The sequence below is a fragment of the Epinephelus fuscoguttatus genome, linkage group LG1, assembly GCF_011397635.1.
Source record: "Epinephelus fuscoguttatus linkage group LG1, E.fuscoguttatus.final_Chr_v1".
NCBI lineage: Eukaryota > Metazoa > Chordata > Actinopteri > Perciformes > Serranidae > Epinephelus > Epinephelus fuscoguttatus.
The window spans coordinates 28,338,862-28,360,391 of NC_064752.1; the positions used below are offsets into that span (position 1 = coordinate 28,338,862).

The 21,530-nt window shown below is 41.4% G+C and overlaps 1 protein-coding gene across 3 annotated transcripts; it reads right to left on the minus strand.

Annotated features, from left to right (window-relative positions):
* Nucleotides 1-109: 109 nt before the first annotated feature.
* Nucleotides 110-16,059, minus strand: prkcda (protein kinase C, delta a). 3 transcript variants are annotated; one of them, XM_049581556.1, is made up of 18 exons: nt 15,905-16,059; nt 12,417-12,546; nt 12,056-12,255; nt 11,899-11,965; nt 10,745-10,901; nt 10,218-10,249; nt 9,943-10,028; nt 9,267-9,396; nt 9,085-9,185; nt 6,789-6,882; nt 6,490-6,620; nt 6,024-6,197; nt 5,841-5,932; nt 3,776-3,838; nt 2,751-2,889; nt 2,420-2,608; nt 2,028-2,156; nt 110-1,125 (listed from the first exon to the last, which is right to left on the minus strand). In XM_049581556.1, exons 2-18 carry the CDS (start codon nt 12,523-12,525, stop codon nt 967-969), a joined length of 2,052 nt encoding a protein of 683 aa, XP_049437513.1. In that variant the 5' UTR covers nt 12,526-12,546; nt 15,905-16,059; the 3' UTR covers nt 110-966. The 3 variants fall into 3 exon arrangements, with proteins under 3 accessions (XP_049437513.1, XP_049437496.1, XP_049437504.1); XM_049581539.1 differs by having other exon boundaries at nt 6,789-6,885; XM_049581547.1 differs by having other exon boundaries at nt 6,789-6,885; nt 12,417-12,549; nt 15,905-16,046.
* Nucleotides 16,060-21,530: the final 5,471 nt, after the last annotated feature.

Genomic DNA, 21,530 nt, shown 5'->3' on the forward strand with positions numbered 1-21,530 from the left:
CATCTTGCACCACAGATAAGCCCTGACCTGACTTAACCTCCTTAAATTCCTTTTTTATAAAATGAGAACAATCTAAATTGCAGATGGTTTTTTTAACAGGACATCAGACTTGGGAGTTCATGGTTTTTTTAATCAGATGTAAAAGATGGAGACAGTAAAAAAAAGTACATCTTTAGCGAACCAATATACATGTTACAACAATATACATATACATTTTCTATATACAGCATTTCAGTATCTTCCCACACACTCTTTGAAGCCTTGTACCTTTACTTCACCCTTTGCATCCACCCATCCACAGACAGGACATTTCAATTCAGCTGAGAGCAGCTGTCACTGTTTACATTTGTTCTTTACATGGCACAGGAGTCAATCACTGCAAGTTCTTTGTCATCATGATTCATCCAGTCAAAGGCAAGATTTCAGATGTTTCAACGACAGATAACATTCATTATTAATCTATATTTAAAGATGAACGAGGGTTTTTGTTGGTCTGAGGTTTGTTTACATGCAGTCGACTCACTCACACAAACACTACATTTGAAGTAAACAGATTATTCCTATAGGTTTCCTTCCCTCTTCATACTTTTTCATCCCCAGTTGGGTTAAATTAAATGTTACAAAAAGGGACAAAATGGCTGCGGATGATCGCGGCGACGTCGAGTGGAATGTAAGGATTTTCAACCTCCCGCTCTAATATTATTACTCATACAGGCCTTCACAACCTAGACAAATAATAAGCATGCACGCAAACACAATAACGTCAATATGTACAGTACAAGGGCATGTTTCTACTCTTATCGTTTCTACACGTACCCAAGAAGAATAGTTTGTGCTTAAAATAAGGTCACACAAATACTGATTGTGGAACAGCTCACTCATGTGCAAGTTTAACGATGTGACAGAATAAGGGAACTGTCCGTCAGCAGTAGAGATGTAACCCTCGTCTGACTGTCGTCACAACAGTCACTTTTCTAAAAGGTGCTCCATCTTAGGATTGATGAAGGAAAAGCCAGCGAACGCCGTCTGATCCATGGAGTCTATGAAGTTCTTATCGCTGTAGGAGAGACGAGGCTTCTCACTGAGGAACTCCCGATCAAAGTTGCTGCAATCGTTTGGTGCTTTCTGTAATTGACAATGACGTCAAGATATCAAAATGTTGAACTTTGATACAGTACTAGTATGAAAAAAAAAAAAACAAAACAATATCACAAGTTCCATCACAATACCATAATATATCGATTCTTTGGACAACGATACTATATTTGCTGATATCACAAAGTCTGCCACGATACAGTTTCTGTTCAGTTCAATTCAGGTGCCTGTAATTAATATGAGACAGCGTCAGAAAACATCCTCATTGTCTTTTTCCTGGCTGCTTGCCATTATCTGCCTGGTGCTAGGCTGCCAGCACTGTTTGACTGTTTACGAAGGAGGTGTGCTCAGCTGAAAACAGTGACACAGATGTGCTATGGGAATTTCAAAATAAAGGCATTTCTTCAAGATGACAATTTGCATAGATGGTTTTCACTTTGCATTGATGACACTGGAGATAGATATAGATATATCCATATATATGTCCAGATCAATGCATCGTTATACCCCTATTTAATACCATGGCAGAGAAACAAAAAAGACTTCTGCAAATAAAATAGGATAATTTTTTTGTTTTTACTACTTATCTGCACACAGTGGTGGTGCAGAAAAGTCACTGAACAAATACTAACACATTTTTAATGATGTTACTAGTAATTACATCTTGGGTTGAAAATCTGATTGGGGATCTGGTTTTATTATAGTTTCGCTACATTCAAGCCTGCCAAATGTATAATTAATAGAGACTGCATGGTATTAAACACATGGTACCGGAAAAAATATCGAGGTATCAATACTTTTGACAACCTCGAGTGACAACAAACCTATCTCAGCAGAATGGTAAAAAAAAAAAAAAGAGGGAATCGTCACACAGCAAACAATCAATATTTTTTTCATAATTTAATCCTCTGTGACTTTTACATTGGGCTTACCACTTTTGGTTTGAAGGGGGGCTCAATCTCTCTCCTCTCCAAAGCCTGCCAGTTGATGGTCTTGAAGAACGGGTGTAAACGGATATTACCCACGATTCCTAGCCTGCGAGTAGGGTCTCTCTCGAATAACTGCAGGGAAATAAAGTCATTAAGTAAGAAATGTGCTCCATTACATCTCAGAACAGCTCCTTATCAGTTACATACATTTGCATTATTTCAGTGAATTTGACTGCATCAACCCAGGAGCTGTAGAACTCTCTCATCCTGTACAAGAGCATATGATCCTTAAATTTAAACCATTAAATAACCAAACATGGGAACACCAGACTTTTCAGAAAACGGAAATGGAGCTCTATGACAGATGTATTTTGTATAACAGGTATGGTACAGACCCGCTCGAGCAGGTCTTTGCACTCCTTGTTGATCCAGCGAGGATAATGGGGAGTGTCCATGCGGATGGACTCAAACAGCTCATCCTCATCGTCTCCATGGAAAGGCGACTGACCGACCAGCATTTCGTACAGCAACACCCCAAATGACCACCAGTCAACGGAGAATGAGTATTTCTGTCCCAGCAGGATCTGAGTTCAGACACAATATATAAATGAGAATTATTCTGGACGGACACAAACACGTGTTTGCATGCCGAACAATAAAAGCAAATCAGCTGCACATTTGAATATTCCCAAACAAGAAAGCATCTCTGAATAAACAACACTATACCTCTGGAGCAATATAGTCAGGTGTGCCGCAGAACGTTGTAGCACGATTCTCTCCAAACACATTCTCCTTGCACATGCCGAAGTCGGCGATCTTTATGTGTCCCTCATGATCCAGCATCACGTTATCTAACTTAAGATCTCTGGAAACAAAATCATCACAGCGGGATTGGAAATGAGCACAGTTTCAAAGATGATAGATGAATGTGCCATTCTAGATTTTGATCTCACAATTTTGTGTTTATTAGAATTAAGTCAGAATGCCACTTATTGTTTGCATGTTTTAAATGGACTGTTAGAGGATTTATTATGTGAGAGAAAAAAAGACAGGCTAAGAAGTTTTGCCAGATGGACTGTGAAATCTCGAATGCTCACTGCCTTACAACACAAATCTCATCATTCACCGCTTATTAAGTGTTTATAAGAACCAAGCAAGTGGTTCTGCGTGTCTTAATTGTCTTTTTGCACTTACTTACTGCTGTCATATTGATGACAATTTTAGTTTTTATTTCCAGGCAGCCACTGGGTTCAGATCATTTCACTACGGTTTGAAAAACTGAAGATCTGAAACTTGCATGAGATAGGTAAACCATCAACGTTTAGTCCACTGTTCATGTGTAATGTGGTGTAAGATATTTTTACTTTTACATGGTTATACAATCACAAGCAGTTCTACTATTACTGAGATTTTAGAGGCAGGTTTTTACTGCAAGAAATGAACAAATTCACAGTTTCCTCAACAGACCCTGCTCGCAACTGCATTACCACACAATGGTAATGAAACTTTCACAAAACGAAGTGTCAAAATGCGTGGGATTACCTAACCAAGCAAGTTTCAAGTGTCATCAAGTTCATTTTCACATTGCACTTGCAATGTGTCTGTGTCTTTATTTTGCAGAAGATAGGAAAATAGTCCAATATGGTCAGCTGTGTTGTACAGAATATGGTACAACATGAACAATTACCACCAGTATGGTCATTTAGTGTATGCACTGCTCATCCAGGTGTAACTTATATTTTTGCTCTGACCTGTAGATGATCCCTTTTGTATGTAAGAACTGAAGCCCACAAATGATCTCAGCGGAGTAGAACCTGGGAGAACAAACAAGGCAAAGACAGACAGACATCAGCAACTCATCTCTGGTGGAAAGCTACAGGTCTGCGCTGTGGCTATCTCACTAGTGACTTGGCAGCTGCACACTGGTGTCACTGCAGACTCGTTTCAGTGTAGAGCTGAATTATTGAGGAGGACATTTGTATGGAGTAGCAGACAGGTGAATAACGCTCTCATAATGTGAAACCTGAGAGCCCCGGTGAGCCGAAAGATTAGCCAAAGCCCGACCCGCTTCTCTTGTCATCTGTGTCAGGTGGAGCGATCGAGTCCTGAGAGGAGACGGGAGTAGCTTCCACTCTGACCCAATAACTGGTTGTTTGCAGTAAATGATAAACTGACAAGGACTGAATAGGCTCATCAGGTTTTATCTATTGATCATCTCTTATTAAAAACCTTTACAAATGCAGCTCTCTCACAACAGAGTAGAAAGTGCACGTGTATTTGCACATCTATATGCGTACATGCTCTGCAAACAACACTACAAATACAAAACATAATGTAAAATGGAGCCTAGGTATGTGTAAGTAAGTTGGGCTCTGCTATGTGAGGATGCTTGGACAAGACTCTCCACAACACTGGGTCAACAGGTTAGCAGTTGCCACTGGGAGAACAGGGCAGTTCTCTGCACTTCAGATGCTGCCTCAGGAGTATTGGATAACCATATCTAGGAGATACTTTTCATTCCACTGTGACAACTTGTACAGCAACACACAAGCTTGTTTATCACTTTACAAATATATGTAAACAAACACAAAAGCATGTTTTGATTTAGAAAATGAACGCATTGAGATAATGAAACAGCTCACTCTCCTTTTCTCACTCACTGAGGGTAAATTATCCACCCAGGCTGAATACAGTCACTGAGTGAGGAGGATTTTAGTGGGTGCCAACACGAGATCAGGTGTCTGTGTTTGCTAAGTAGAGAATTACTCCTGTCATCCCATGGGTCCAGGACACAGCCACCAGTTTAACTACAGGAAGTGTAAGGGCAGACAACATTTTAATGTCAGTGTTCAACCTGCTTTTTAAACCCAGTCCAGCATGTTCAAAAACAATACCAGAGTATAATAGTGTATAAGAAATATTGTGGTTATGCATTGATAGTCATTACATTCTTTAAGACATAAAGTAGCTTACACAACACTGCATGCGCCAAAGTCTACTGTGCATATCTTTGTTCTCCTCTGATGCCAAGAATGAAACCAGGCTGGCTTTATCTAATCTTTACGGTATTTTACAAACTGAGCTTGTTTATTTTTGCTCCCAAGTTTGTGAACATAACACCATAAAAGACTTACTTACTGCAGAAAAGCTATGAATGGTACTTGTGGTGAGCCTGTTCTACCAACTATGACTGTCCTATTTCGACAAGGTGAAATAAATACGATGTTTACTATTTACTGGGGCAACATTCTTAAAAGAAGGTGCACAGGTCTAACAGCACCTGCAAAGAAATGTTTCACTTCCATCTCTATGCTTGTTAATGTGAGACTTTTTAAAACTTAAGCTGGCAGTGGCACAGGTGACACCAAGCTTTAGACTTCACAATGCTCTCTTTTACCAGTGTGCCATTGTTTTTTTTTCTGGAGGGTTTCCCACAGCATGATGAGTACAGAGGTGGGTGGTAGTAACTGATACCTCCCAATACAAACAGCACAGATGAACTGAGAGCTTCTCAGTCCTTACAAGGCCAGTCTGCCAGTGAGCAGCAGCTACAATAATGGATGCCATCTCCAGTCCAGCAGGATTCAGTATATCATGTAAACCAAAAGAACCCATAATGGAAGAGAGATAAAGAATGACATGGGGAGTGTAAACATAGTGTCTTCTTTACAAGTATCTGCTTTCCATCAGCTCACTGATTCTGTATGTGTGAGTACATGTGCAGCTACAGGAACTCAAAGGCACCAAGTAATGAGGGCAGGTGGAAGGTGGGGTTCTTTAGTCTGTTATTATGTCTGTATGACAGGTTTGACTCACGTGGCTCTGTAGAGTTCAAAGCGCCCTTTCTCCTGAATATGAAACATAAGGTCTCCTCCGTTCAGATACTCCATCACAAAGAACAGATGCTCCTGTTGATAAGTTTCACTGTAAGTACTGATGAAACAAACCCAGCCAGTGATGTTAAATAGACTGAAAATCAATGAGATGGAAGTGGACTACCTTGGTCTGGAAGGTGGAGTAAAGGTGTGTGAGGAAGGGGTTTTCCCAGGCTAAAGCCAAGACCCTCTTCTCAACCATAGTGCACTCCACATCGTCATCCATTAGCACGACATCTTTCTTCAGAGCCTTCACTGCAAAATACTCTCCACGACCCTTCAGCTCTGCCAGGAGAACCTGTGAGGCAAAGAGAAGAAAAGAGGAGAAGCTTGTTTTTAGACTTATAAGACCATGATGCTTGAAATATTAAGAATAAATAAATGTAAAACACCTTATCTGCAGTTCATAGTTTGATCAAGCACCTACATTTTATGTATATATACAGATTATTTTTATATGAGGCAGTGTAAAAGACAAATGTTGACTGGAGTGTTGCTGATTCACTCATGGTTATCCTCTCACTCTTGGGTCGGGGTATTTAAAACAGCAGTCTCACAGTTAACATCACACCGACATAGTGACTTTGTACCTTCCCAAAGCTGCCTTTCCCCAAGACTTTGTGGAAGATGAAGTTGTCCACGTTGATGCGGGTCAAATGGGTAATACGCGACTGAGGTCGTGGGTGGGAACCCTCCCACAGTCTGCCATAGGGAGATGTATCTAATGGACAAACAATTACCGCACATAAAAATTACTTATTCATGTATATATCTTAAATATTGAACACTTTTGTATATTATTCTGCAGTAGTATTATCACCACTGATCATATACTGGTCACATTAATGCATCTAATTACATGCACATATAAAAAAAAGCACTCACTGACCATTTATTTCCAGTCCAGCGAGCTTGCTCACTTCATCGTAGATTCCAATATCAGGCAGATTAGGCAGGTTTGGATCAGAACGACGGGTGGATGACTTCTGATGGAATTGAGAAAGAAAAATTAAGAACAGACAAATAGTTTCCAAGCAGTGGTTACCCATCTAGCTGTGGTATATCCAACATCAACACATTATATCTGATTCTTCTCCTAAACAATGATGGTGTGCTCTGACTGTCCATCAGAAAACATACATTTAAGGGCCTGTAAAAAGAAAATAGCTAAGGATTCCACAACAAGCCAGTCCTTAAACACACCAGGACAGAACACTCAGGTTCCTGTTGAGGTCAAATGTCGCATCCTCAACAATTCATCAACATACACTGAGGATTGGATGTTTCACATTCATGGGACGCTCAGATTGATGGTTACATTTTATTTTGATAGTCACCAGTGATACTCAACTTACTATCAAGGGATCATAATGTGTTAGTGAACAATGAGTGATGTCATGTCATGTGATTGTCAGAGATAATATTAAGATGAATCCAGTAACTACCACATGTTCCACAGTTAATTCAGTTGTTACACTGTTCGCCATTTCCTCTACTGGGGATAGTAACTGGAAAGAACTTGCACTGATGCTGATAAGTGGGGATAGCTACTGCAGGGCTCTAGACTAACTTTTCCACCAGTGCTACCAACTTTCTCAGTTGGTCAAACCAGCACATAGTCTTAAAAATTGCACGATAATGGCTCTGATGCCATTGTCTGGGAGACGTTTTTCTTGTAAGCTTTCTCCCAGAAAGCTCTTTCTAACAGAAATCTATTCATTTTAACCAAAAGAGGATAAAAATCCCTCTAGGAACACTTCTCCCAACTGCTCTGCTGTCACCACCCTGTAGACTCGCTCAATGTCCCACCCACAAGCATTGTTTGATTGGTTACACCTCACAAGTGTTTGCCTATTAACAGTGACGGATGCCGTGCCACAGACAGGCCAAGAAACTGGAGCTGCTCTTCCAGAGAGGGAGCAGAGCTGTGACTGTGTCAAACATGAGGTAACAAGTATTGCTGAAGTTGTAATAAACACTGCAACCCTTCACAATGAAGCTGAAAAAACACATGGAGGAAGAGGGAGTGAAACAACACCTGGACGCAGTAAGATATGTGACCAAACGATCACAATTTATAAAACAGGCAGAGCAGTGACGATTCAAACACGTCACACTCCAGACATTTATGACATGGAACTGCTGATGTGCACTTAATTTGCATTAGGCCCGTTTATATGAGTGACTGCATTAGAATTTCACACACTCAATAATAATGGTTGCATTTAATATCCTCCTCTTATTTTGGCTGCGCAGTGGTCAAAGCACTTCCTTTGTGCTGTAAATTGAGCATTCATTTTGCCGGCAGATCATATTGTGTGGCAGACAGAGTTGCATAGTGAAAGCGAGGCTTATAGGGAACCAGTGGTGCCATTAGTCTATAGCCATTACACTGTACAATCAACATTTACATCATAATAACAAATTAAAGCAAAAAAAAAGTATCATACAGATCATACAATGCAGACATGTAGTTTCATTTATCATCATTAAGAAGACAAAGTTACAGGGGTGCCCACTAGCTCACTTAGTAGAGCGGGCGCCCCATGAACAAAGGCCATGTCCTCACTGTTCAACTCCAGCCCTTTGCTGCATGTCATACCCGCTTTCTTTCTCTATCCACTTAAAGCTAGACTTTCCTATCTAATAAAGCCCCCCCAAAAAAAAGAAGCCAAAAAATAACCTTAAAAAAAGACGAAGACAAAGTTATTGTGATTTTTTTGCTGTGTTTTTGCCAAAAGATAGTTCAGTAACACCCCTGGATTTGGACAACATCCAAAAAAAAAGTGTTACAGAGCTTGCTTCAGACTCGCCTCCAGACTAACAACCCGTGAATAGAAAACAATGCTGTTTTTGTAAGTAAAAGCGTTTGTCAAAAAATATGCAAAGCACAAAACAACTGATTACCTGGAGCAGGGAATTAAAATGCATTAAATGCTTTTATACAATTGTGGTTATGATCTCATCATCAAGTTTCAGACTGTTCTTTAAGCCCATCTCAGTATACCAATAGCTAAGAGATAATGTAATCAGATATTCAGTGTCTCAGAGAGCCCTGGTGTGATTTAATTAGGTGGTGTGTCACTTAAGTCAGGCTTGTCCTTCAAATTCTTTAGCCTTTACTCTGACTTGACACTTGATTGGACCACACATTGAATAACTTGCATCAGTCTCCATGAACTCACCTGGCTGACTTGTGTGAGCGCTTCAGCTAGTAGTTTCTGGTTGATACCACAAAGGTTGGCTACTTTATCCTGACACTTGTGATGGACATTCATGGCACAATCTAAGAACAGGACAAAAAAGGCTGTTAAAGACAAACGCACACTTACATTCCGACCATTAGTCAATCATATCTGCACTGTACCTTCACACTTGAGGCCTTGTTTGACGAGACCCCACAGCAAACTTCCACAGTGGTCACAGAAGGTGGGACTCATGTAGTTGTTGGTCTTGAAACGATGCGGCATGTCGATTTTAAAGCGCTCCTTCTGGAACTGTGGGGACAAACGGGATTCATCATCTCCTCGAATGATCGGCAACAAAGGAATTCTAACCAGTGGCTTGCGACACTTCACAGGCCTGCGCACCTGCCTCATTTCTATCTTTCCTTTTGCTTTGTCGTCTGCTGTTGTCTGAGCTTACTCTGTCACAAGTGACCACACTGCTGGATTAAAGTTCCCTGTCTACATCGACACTGATTTGAAGTGCTTCTTTGAGACCACACCCCATGTGTGTGCTTGATTATTTCCATGCAACCATTATCTAGGTCAGCTGGTCTTTGATTGTCTTTATCTCCCCATACTGATGATTATTGATCATTATTGGCAGTGGACACTGACTGGTGTCTGCCTTTGTTTTAAACTTAGACCCAGCAACACCTGTCAGTGCAATGATATTGCCATCATTGTTCAAACAGTTAAACAGGGATATTTTACTACAACAGCAAAAACAAGAATGAGAAAAGCCCACACTAGACTGAAATTGTGGGACATATGGAGACAGCTCACAGTACATCGTGTACTCAAATATGTGATACGTACCACAGTATCCCGACTGTTGGCAGCAGTACCAGTACATCTGCCGATGATTTTGTCTATGCATTTCTTGTGGATGGCTGCATTGCATTCTGATTAAAAAAAAAAAACAAAACCAAGATAAAATACATTTGTGTAATTTGATCTTAGGATGTAATTTACACTGGCCATGCAAACAAAACAGTGAAGTAAATATCTTAATATATACACCATGCACGTTTTGGGTTGCTGTTTGAAGTACTGCACAAAGCACAAGAGTTTTTACATTACTGTACACTTACGTCTGCATTTATAGCCTTGCTTGTTGAGTCCCCTGTGGAAGGCAAGTGACACAAATGGATCAGCCTGTATCATTCTTTGATCATGTGAATGTGAATAGTTTGCTGATTAATCACTTAGTTAGTGATAATGTACAGCTGCAGTATGCCCATGCCGATTTGTGTATCAGTTTCCTTTTTGTGCAAACTTCCTCTCCTGAGAGACGAAAATGGGCTTCAAAGCACATCTGTAGCCATCACAAGATGACAAACATTTACATTTCCACAGACAGACGTTTCAACTCAAAAGGGAACTTGGCCTTATTGATTGTATCAATAACATTGTAGAGAACCTCTTCATCTCACTCAGAGGTAAATCAGCCGACTCAGACAGTGTTAAAATGCTGCCAAATATCATAAAGTTCCCAAACACTATGTTCTTAATCTCACTGTGTCGTCCTGTTGCCGCTTTAGTTTATCTGATCTGTGGTTTATGAGTTCCCCTTTAGCTACCTTGAAGGTTTGTTTATAGGCCTGAAGAGTAGACTGACCAGACAAATTCTCTGCACACGGAGCAGAAAGTGGGCTGTCTGAAGAACGTGGCGATGAATTCATGGTTCTTTATGAAGTGGATCTTGGCCTGTTTGATGGCCCCTCGTCTACGGTTCAGGGTAGGAGCCTCCTCCTCCTTAGCAGCCTGCTTATTCTCTTCAAGATACACAGAGATACACAGATCAGTCACCCAATAACACTGTGTAGGACAAACAAAGGTCATTTTGTATATGTTACAAATCGATTGTTTTCATGATAATCCAATGGAGACCCAAAGGAACTGCTCACATGAATGTCTGTGAGTGATAAGATTAAATTAGCAAGGAAAACTACGTATAAGTGGCTGAACAGTCTGGGTGTATATAAGGGTGGAGGTTTAAAATCAAAGCTATGATGACTACAGCCTGAAAATCAAGCAAGCTGGCTGTGGAGCTGTTTATAAAGGTTTATCAACATGGTGTTTGGGTAAAGTTAGCAGCAGATGTAGACGAGATTCTTCCCCATTTTCATACTATTCACCCAGAAGTAGATGGGACAAAGCTAGAAAAAAATGTTATGTCCCATATGCCTATGTGCTGATCAGAATTTAGCAACACTTGAATCAGAAGCTGATGACAGACCACCATCTTTAGGGTCTGGAAGTAATCATGGATGGGATCAAGTCCACAATGGGCCAGCTTCCTCCTTTAAGGGTCTGGGGTTAAGGGCTGGGAAATATATCAATATTAAATCCATACTGCGATATGAGTTTAGATATCATCTTAGAGTTTGGATACCTTAATACGGTGAGTGCTATTTTTCCTTGTTTTCAAGGCTGCATTAATTTTCTGTACTAATCACTTAGTACTTTGAGCTGTTTTGCCATCACCCACAGAACAATTATATCCACATTGCTGATAACTATTTGTGAGGGCACCAGCAGTCAATCCTAAAATACAGTTGCAATATCGATATCTCAGAAATATTGAGATATTTGTTTTTCTCCATATTGCCTTGCCCCAAGACTAGGGGTAACCCAAAGATGGACCACTATTAGAGAACCAGAGAAAACAAACAATCACAGAGCTACAGGAAATTATAAAGATTACAGGAAAAATGTCAACAAGAGGAGAACAAAGGAAAGTACAGAATGTTTCAGTTTTATTTCCTTTACCTGTATCTCCTCCCTCCAGGAAATACTGTACTGCCATCATCACTTTCCCCGAAGGATGGAGATCCACCTGCACACACAGTTTGACACAAAGTCAGTTACACTTTCACAGCCTGAGATATTGCTTTGCAGGGACAGAGGACAGTCTGTAATGTCCTACCCAGAACTCAGCACGCCCGTTGGCTTTCTTGCAGCGCTCAGCAAGGACAGACACTCCAACAGTGACCTCAGCCAGTGGCTCCTCTGCTGTCTTCATCAGCAGTACCTCCAGCACACGACCCTCATAGATATGCGCATCAAAAGTGGCCTTCCAAGCCGGATACATGGTGGGTTTCCGCTGAACCAGGGTCTTCCCTCGTTCTAGGAAGAGAAAGATGGACATAGAGAAAAAAACAAACAAGAAAAAAAATATCATTTGATGTTTTCAAGAGCAGGAAATGAGAGGGGAGGGACATCCTTTTCACAGAAACAACAACTTCTCTAAAAGCCAGGGTGGTGTAGGCCATCAAAGAGTTTCTCACCAGTTGTCAACGCCTCCTTCATCTTGATTGCACAGAAAGGAGGGTCGGCCAGAGGAGGCAGGACGCCCAAGTCATACGAGTTAAAGGCGATCCTCAAGAAAGGAGCCATGGTGACGAGTACCAAGGTCACCTGCTTTCAAGGATGGATAAATACAGTGTTACCCTGGTGACATTTATCTAAAATAACATGTTAGTTATACACACAGCTACAGTTCACCATTAAATCCATTTATTATCTCATTAACACACTGTTGCATATTCTGCAGCAATACTGCTTACTCAAAGTTAAACATTAAGATAAGGGTTATCAGTACATGGTAAGACCAAACAATATCACAGAGAGAAGATAAGATGGTGCTCCTTTAACTGACATCTGAGAAATATATATAAAACATATTTCTCACATCCTGTCAGACACATGCACCTACACGCAAAAACAGTAGATGGCTGTGTCAGCACGGGCAGAGCGACTTCTACTGAAGTCAAGTCAATTTTATTTACGTAGCCCAATACTGCACATCACAAATTTCCCTTTAGAGGCTTTACAACATCTATACAGCATTCGACACCCTCTCAACTTAGACCCTTGATTTGGATAAGAAAAACTCCCCAAAAAAATCCTTTTATAGAGGAAAATACGAAAGATGAAATAATATCAGACATGCGGGCAGATATGCAATGCAATAGCTGTCCTGTGTACAGAATAAACCAATGTAACATTCTATATTTATAAACTTTTCATCTCACTTTTCTAGTCAGTCACACCCGCATGGAGGAGGGACACAAGACATTTTTACACCTCCATCAACAACACCTGTTTGTGTGTGGAGGACTGACTATTAAAGGTGTTTCTATCTGATGCTAAAGCTGGTCGCTAAAGGTAGAAAAAAAACAACAACAACATAATGGTCATATGCCTCATATTTTGTATTTCTGATGTTTCCTCTATGACAGTTTTTATATCCGACTTTTTTGTTGGAAAAGGCAAATGAATTCTGCTATTTGACAGAGATCTGAGATGGAGAGACAAAATGATTAATTAGTTGAAATAATTAAATCAATTAATTAAAGATGATGAAACCTAGTCCCATCCACATGCAATAGAAGTGAAATTTATGCTGACACACTGATGAGAGATCAATGTCACCCTACATACTAGGCTGGTTGCTGTTGGTTTTTACTGATTGCATAAGTTTACATGTGCTACAGACTGAACCACTACTTTTTTGTAAAACCCCATGCTCCAGTTTCTGTATGTGCGATGCAAAAAGGGTGACACGGTGCCAGTCTCACATGTTGGCCACCAGGCACTTCAGTCACACCCATGCTGTCTCACATGTTCTGTCCACACCTCTATGTGTACATGTAAAACACAACCAAAAATGTCAAAGTGCCAGAATTAGCTGAGTCTGTGCTACTTGCTTGATTCTCTGTCACTGTTTTCTTGACTGTATGGTTTCTGAAAGGTTGCAGCTGCAGTGGAGGTGTTTTCCTGTACTACAAAGCCCAAGCGAGCCTCAACATGTTGCTAATCCAAATACAAACATGCAGCGCACCACAGTAGGCCTAGATGGTATTCACAATCCTGAACCCATAACCGCCCACACTGAGACCAGAGAAGTAAGACACGGAAAAAAAAACACACACACACACACACAGGCAAGTAAAAAAGAAAAAAAGTATGCACTAAGAGAGGAGGGTGATGAACGGCCATATTCAGTCACTCACCCACTGCTGCTGTGAGTTGTATGTCAGGGTTTTTGGCGTTAGTCAATAGCAAGCACACTGTGTTACTGAGGGCTGTAGTGATTGATTATCTCTCAAACTGTTCATGTGCAGTTTCGATTTGTTCCATCTGGTAAATTCAGTAGTTATGTCCCATGCACCAGTGTAATGTAACTTGCAAACTTCCACCTAACTTCCTAATGTTCATTTTCACACAACTGACTTCCTGATAGCAGCATTAATGACTTAAACAAAAGCCTGTTTGCTGGCAGCAGTAACAAGTCGCACTATGAAGGCTAGACTATGTTATTATATTATTGCAGCCAGAATCTGGGCTTCCTTGTCATCACACTAAACAGAACTCTGTTTTTTGCATGTGTGCTTGTATTTGAACATCACATTTTAAAAAGTAAGATAAGCAGCTATAACGCAGGTACTGGGTGCATAGTATATAATACAGCTGTAGTAGTGGCATCAGTAGCTTGTCTAGATGTCTGTAATTCCTGAGTGTTGGACTGAATTGTATACTAACACTACTGTCAACTTATCTTATAATGATTTGATTTAATAAGTGAAGGTGAAATTGCTCCACTGTGACAAGAAAAAAGAGAGAAGTAAAATACAGAAAAATGAGATATGGATGTTATCACCACCTCAAAATGTAAGCATTAATTTTGCAGTCTTGTCTGTATTAAGCTACACTCTCACAGCTGGTGATGAAAGCATTCCTCACATGCAGCCTACTTATCTGAGTCAAACACACACACATTAACACACGTGGTGAAAGTGTAACTATGCCATGAACATACTGCAACCAGTTTTAAATCCTATACATCAAGTTCAAATACTGAAACCCTGCAGTCACAAAGTCCGTGAAGTTGTGACAGTGATTTAAACTACAGCTGTGACCTTGCAGCCATTTGATTAGAATCAGTCAGTGCATCTCATTTTCTCTCTGCAACATTTGTCTCTTAAGGATGTGGTCGCTTGTCAGTTGCAGAGATGTCACCTCACACCTCACGATCAGATTATCTTTATGACGCATACATGCAACTGATTACTTATAAAGAAAGACAGAAAAAAGGAGCTCCCCTGTCTTTGCTGTCTAAACCTGCCCGCATTCCTCCTCACGCCCGGTGTTGCAACGTATCCTGTGACCCGTGGGATTCTGTGACCTGAACTGGAATTCCATACAGCCATCATGGCTAACACTGCGTTAATAAGTGACCCCATTGTATCAACATAGGGTCACAAATTTTGAGAGCTGTCAAAGCATACAGTGGCGGCCACTTTGATAACACTTCACCTGCCAATGTTTGACCAACCAATCAGCCTTTTTTTCCATCGGGGACCCCGTAGCGCCAGATAATCCGACATCTGACAGATTCCGTCGTACCGCTTCGGTTTAATTAAACGAGGCGACACTATGCGAAAAAGTTGGTCGGGGGTGATTATGTCAGTCAGAATTGCTTGTTAGGCGGTGACAACGTTTGTCATTGACTTAGAAAACGCGTAGACTTTGTGTTAACTGTGCTGCAGTAAGTCAACGTACGTTTTAAGTCTGACAAAGTGTAAAGAATAAGCTAACGTTAGCACCAACGATTACGGTTGAACGCTACAGTTCGTTTCCCCATATATGAGAGACGAAGAAGAAGAAGAGGGGGTATGTTTGTGGTATTTGAGCAACTCTTTGCAAACTCCCCAAAAAACCCTAACTCTTGTGACAAACCCTCGATTAAAAATAACAATAAGAGCAGTCTCACCTCGTCCTGCAAACTTGGCGCTGGCTCTTTATCTCCGCAGCACGACGAAAGTTGGTCTTTTCTCTTCCTCTCGTTTTTTCGCTCTGTGATTCCGTCGATTGAGGAAGTGTGGCGCGCGCTCGCGGTGGCTTTCTCGGCAAGCTGTGACGTTTACCTGCTGCACACACACACACACACACACACACACACACACACACGGTGGTCTGAATGCCCTAGTAGTTTCAGTACACCCAGTTGCCCTATTTTGCATAAAGGTCCTGTCAGTTATTACATCTCCACATGAGTTGGAACATTCACTTGTCTTTCACACATTAATATGTCTCAACCACCCATTTTCCATTTTAAGCCCCTCTGGCTGATTAACATCATGATGTGTGTGTTCATTGCTGCAGACCTGTTGATCACCTGAGCTGAGAAAACTTGCCCAGGCAACTATAACTGTAGATAAAGATCTGCATTGCTGGTGAATGTGCCCTAGATTACTGTAGCATAGCCTAGTATGTGGGGGAAGAGATGGGTTTTTTTTTCCACTTAAAGTGTTTGTGTGGCAGGGGGTGGGGTCACGTGGCTGGTATACTGTAGGCTGCGGGGGTAGTTTTGAGGTTTGAGCGAGGTTTTTTAGCCGGTGAGGAGGTGGCAGATTTGGCTCCTGCAGCCAAAGGATCTTTTCTTGTTCTAAACTAACACAGCAGCACTCCAAATTATCCACATCCTTTATTTATTTCATGCCTGCACCCACCCCCTCACAAACACACACACACACACACACACACACACACACACACACACACACACACACCCTACACACATATCCAAAGATATGTTTGCACAAATGAGCAAGGGCAGGCTATTCCCATCGGATAACACTAATAAAAAAAAATTGGCTCAAGTGAACAAACATAAATGAGGAACGTGGCAGATTGATTCTTGCAGAGTGAGTCATGATTAAATGTGAAGGTGCGGTTTCAAAGTATGAGACTGTATGTGCTGCTATAGTGCAAAGTGAATGTAAAGTGAACTCTGCCAGGGACAGGCTGACCGGGCACAGGTGTGTCAGTGTTCCCCTCTCTTCTCCGAGCACTTACATAAGCGGCAAATTGTGAGTCATGGCAGACACAGGACGTCTGCAGTGAAGACTAGGTGTGTGTGCACTGAAAACCTTTACTGCCTGCCTGACTGCTCTTCTCTGACTCTGACAGATGTACATTCAAAGCTCCAGGAACACCCTCCTGTTTCTCTTCTTGCAAACATACACAACCACACATACCAACTGTCATGGTCCACCCGTGGGATGTATAGGCTGTTAAACAGGCGGATGTTAAATTTAGCACACAGAGTCCGATGATGAAGATCCATAAAGAAACTCCCCTTGCATGGAGTGTATCCATATGGCTGTACGACTCAGCTGGGCACAGATGGGAGAAAGTTCCAGCACTTATAGCTTAGTTTGCTATTATAGTGTGTTAGTACACAAATAGGTTGTGATTTTATTAGGGTCACTGCCACCCCAAGATGTCCAACAATATATATGTAGTTGTCACAAGATGATTTTTTATTAATACTGAATATTATTACATCCTCTAGGCAACTAAAAATCAATCTAGAGGGAAAAATGCCTACCAATTCTGCCAACACTAATTTCAGAATCTGTAATTAAGGGTCAGAAATATATATATATGTGTTTATTTTAGCTTTTTTCATTGTTGGCAAGGCATACTGAATACAGTATGTCTGTTAAATATGGGAACAGCTATCCTGGCTCTGTCCAAAGATAAGAAAATCCACCCACCATCAGCACAAAATGCTCATCAATGAAGAAGCTACACCTCGATAGTTTAATACATACAATACATACATAATACATACTGTGACGTCACCCATTAGTTTGTTGGCTCCCCTTTTGGAGCCTGGAGTTTGGCATTTTGGCTGTTGCCATTTTGGATTTTTGGAGCCAGAGGTGACCATATGGGGATGATATGGTAAAGCTAACCCTGATACTAGGTACTGAATTGCTAAGCATGGTTCATTTACCGCTATGGATAATTGTAATGATGTAATGCTAACTTTTGCTTGCAAAAACATACTTAAAGCCATTAAAACAAAATGTACTGGAAAAATGAAACACCCTGCTCCTTGGAGGGCCTTAGTACAACCAAACCTTTACCACCAACCTTTTTAGGAGACCAAACTGTGACAATTAACTTTAATGAACTGAAAACAGACTGAAATACTGAGAGCTATAGCTACACCTATACTCTGTTAAACTGGGGTTACACCATGGTCACGTTACCCAACCAACTGTGGTAGTGACTTGTGAACACAAGGTACCCACTTGTTCATCATGAACAAGGAAATTAGCAAAAGGGACCAAAATTGTTTTTTGTACCAGGTGTAAACATGTTTTTATTTCTGCTGTGAAGCTGATCATTCGGCAGACATCTGACACCAAAAGCCACCTTTGGCGGTGGAATAATATGCAGCCGGGCAGCATCAGTATGTAACACAGCCGAGCAGTGTCAGTATGTAACGCAGCTGGAAATAACCTTTTGCAGTGTAATGATATGAATATGATGGACAGCACCTGTAGTGGCAGTATAATACACGGACAGATGGCGTCAGTTCATAATTTGGCCGGACAGCACCTGTCGTGGCTGTATGGTATGTTGGTGGATTCGTCCAATAAACCCTGGACTTTCCACAGGAGGCTGGTGTTCACGTCCCGTGTCAGTGTAGACCCAAACCATGATGTTTTTTCCTTAACATAACCATGTGCTTTTGTTGATGTTCCAATGTTGGTAGCTGTGTCCTAGAACATCAGCAGCAAATGCAGAGGGATACCTAGCACGTAATATATGGACAAGAAAGGCCACTGACAAAGTAGCGATATGCAACGACTTGGAATGAGAACTTGTGGCACTGACTCACTTCTGGAGCCAGCCTCAAGTGACCATTTGAGGAAATGCAGTTTTTGACACTTCTGCATTGGCCTCATTTTCAGCCCCCCTGCTTTTGTAAAACCCCAAGTTCTTTGTTTTACGGGTGTTGTATGCTGGACTATTTCTTAGCTGGGAGCAGGGGCTTCCTGGGGTCTTCTCTGGTTGCTTAGCAACTGGTCCCAGCCAAGGAATAGTCCGGTACATGAAACACAACTGGTTTAATGAAGCATAGCATATTGATAAATGCGCTTTAGAAGCCATAATAGGTTGTTTTTTGCTGCCTTTGGACAGAGCCATGTGAGCTGTTTCACCCTGTTTCCAGTCTTTATGCTGACTGAGTGTTGCCACAAGCTCCATATTGAAGCGACAGATATGGGAGTGGTAGCCCATCAATCTTCTAGTCCTCAGCAAAAAAAGAAAAGAAAAAGTTGTTTTTTTTTTTTTTTTACTACAATGTTGAACTATCCTTTAAATATAAAAGAAAAAGACAGACAATTCCCTGAGTGTCTTATTCTTGCGGTTCAAAGACTCTGGACAGATTTTACATCCCTCAGTGACAGCTGCCGGCTCTGTGGACACGTGTTTATACTCCTCTCCCTGCAGATAGCTGTCAATGACAGAATGGTCGCAAGAGAATGGAAAGCACGATGCAGGCTCCATGTTTAGGCAACAGGGATAACAAATGTTCAGTCGTAGGTGCAGAGTGTGCTGAAGGCTGTGTGTTCCTCTCTGTTTGTCCTGCTGAGGGAGAGTGGGCTATTTAAAGCTTTAGGGGAGGTGGAATAGGTGTAACATTGACTTGGCAGTGTAGGCTGCAGAGAGTTTGCAAAGTGGGACATAAGAGTGTGTCCCTCTCTTCTTACAGCCTGTACACATCTTTTTGTTCTCTTCCTCCCCCCCTCTCTGAAGGGCGCCGAGAGACACAAGACAAGGTGCAAACCCAGAAATGTCAAGCCAATGTCAAATGGACACGGCTATTTTCCCCAATGTCCTATTTCTTAGTCTTTTTTTTTTAATTTAAATCTCCGACTATTACGTAATAAAGTCTTTTCTTTACCCCTGAGGATCTGCCACCCACACAACAAAGATGAGAAGGCATGTTGTTGTAACTCACGACATCAACACAAACACTGCACTGGCTTCTCAGACTAAAACTGAAAATGGCCAGAAAGTTTGTCTGTTAAAACAACTCACAACACAACTCCATTGTTGGAGCATCAGGGGTAAGAAAAAAAGCCATAGATGGGGAAGTTCAGCTCAGAAAAATATATCAGCTTCTTTGACATTAGCTGTTGATGACTCCTGAGGCTGAGCACATATAACAGAGCTGAATGTGTCCGACCTTATTGAGTAGGCTGTGTGTGTATGATTGATTATTTGCTTCTCTCTGCATTGCTCCTGCCTGCAGCGATATGGAAGTAAGCTTGGATTATTACACTGTTGCTGCCCCACTGTAAAAAGTGTTTTCCACCATCAGCCTCACAGCAGGCTTTCATCACTTGTTTTTATAATTAATTAGCACATAGGGGATCATTAAAAGTGCAGCTGAACTTTCCAGTTTGTCTTGTTTACTCTGCAACCAGCTCAAGTTAACCATTTCCTGTTTTTTTGCTGCTTTGCTGTGACCAGAGGAATCATAAGCAGAAGTGCTATATGGTAAAAATACAAACACGGCAGTTCTGTTTTACATATAGAAGCTGTCAGAAAACACTTCTGTATTCACGTAAACTGGGGTTATTTTATCTTATTTGTTCTTGTGTGTTGGCAACCACTCAGTGTCAGTGTTGTATAAAGATGACATCAAGTACATTTTCCACTCAGCACTGAACCACAGCCAATTAAGAGAGGTTATTCCAGCAGATGGATTCAGTGAGAAGGAACAGGTGCAGGAAACGTGGGATGATACATACTTTTAAAAAAGCTGTCATTTGAAAGGAATTTGTGTATTGTGTCATAACAATAGCCACAAAGGAACAAAAGCACGACTAAGATTAAATAAAAGAGCGATGCGACAGAGGAGGGAGAACACAGAAATGGGGCTAGAGAGGGAGAGCAGTGTGATGAATGATCCGTCCTCTATATAGGACGAGGTGTCTGCAACTTTTCAGGAGCCCCAGAAAGCAAACTTTCTGCCTAATATCATTCTGGGTCAGGCAGCCTCAGGGGGGGAGACGAGAAGCAGAGCAGGCCTGGCCTTTCTTTGGCCGCGCAGCACAGTGGTCTGCACATCACTCCGTCCCTGGTGTCTTCCCAAACAGCTCAAAATGTGATCTGAGGTGCCTGCCAGCTTGGTGTTTCATCAGATCAGGCCTCACATTGACTGCATGTCAGTGCAGACTCATATGGGGGAGGGGGCATAATGTTTCTATTTTCAATGTATGTACTGAGCTCCATCTGCAAGGACATGGTGACAGGAAGTCAATGTCAGCCTGTGGTAATTTAACGTTTAGTCTACCTGCCATCTAGAGGACATGAGGGGCATGGATGGATTATTGAACGAGCCCAACGGGCGCAGGCCTGGGGGCCAAAGTGTCAGGGGCCTCTTTGGTTTTCATATGCAAAATGTCACTCAAATTAACATGCACCGACCAGGAAGACTCAAAATAACCACGAAGAGATGCAATGGAACTGCAAAGAGACACAAAACATCTATAAAAATGGGCAAAACAACCAGAGACACAAAACAACCA

Bases quoted from the DNA above. Each gene is read 5' to 3' on its own strand.
- prkcda (XM_049581539.1), bottom strand. From the start codon at position 12,525: ATGGCTCCTTTCTTGAGGATCGCCTTTAACTCGTATGACTTGGGCGTC. The intron at 10,250-10,744 runs GTCAGTCTACTC...TGCCTTCCACAG, and splicing joins GTGTGCAGAGAATTTGTCTG to GGGACTCAACAAGCAAGGCT. The intron at 1,126-2,027 runs GTAAGCCCAATG...TGTCAATTACAG, and splicing joins CCCCCTTCAAACCAAAAGTG to AAAGCACCAAACGATTGCAG.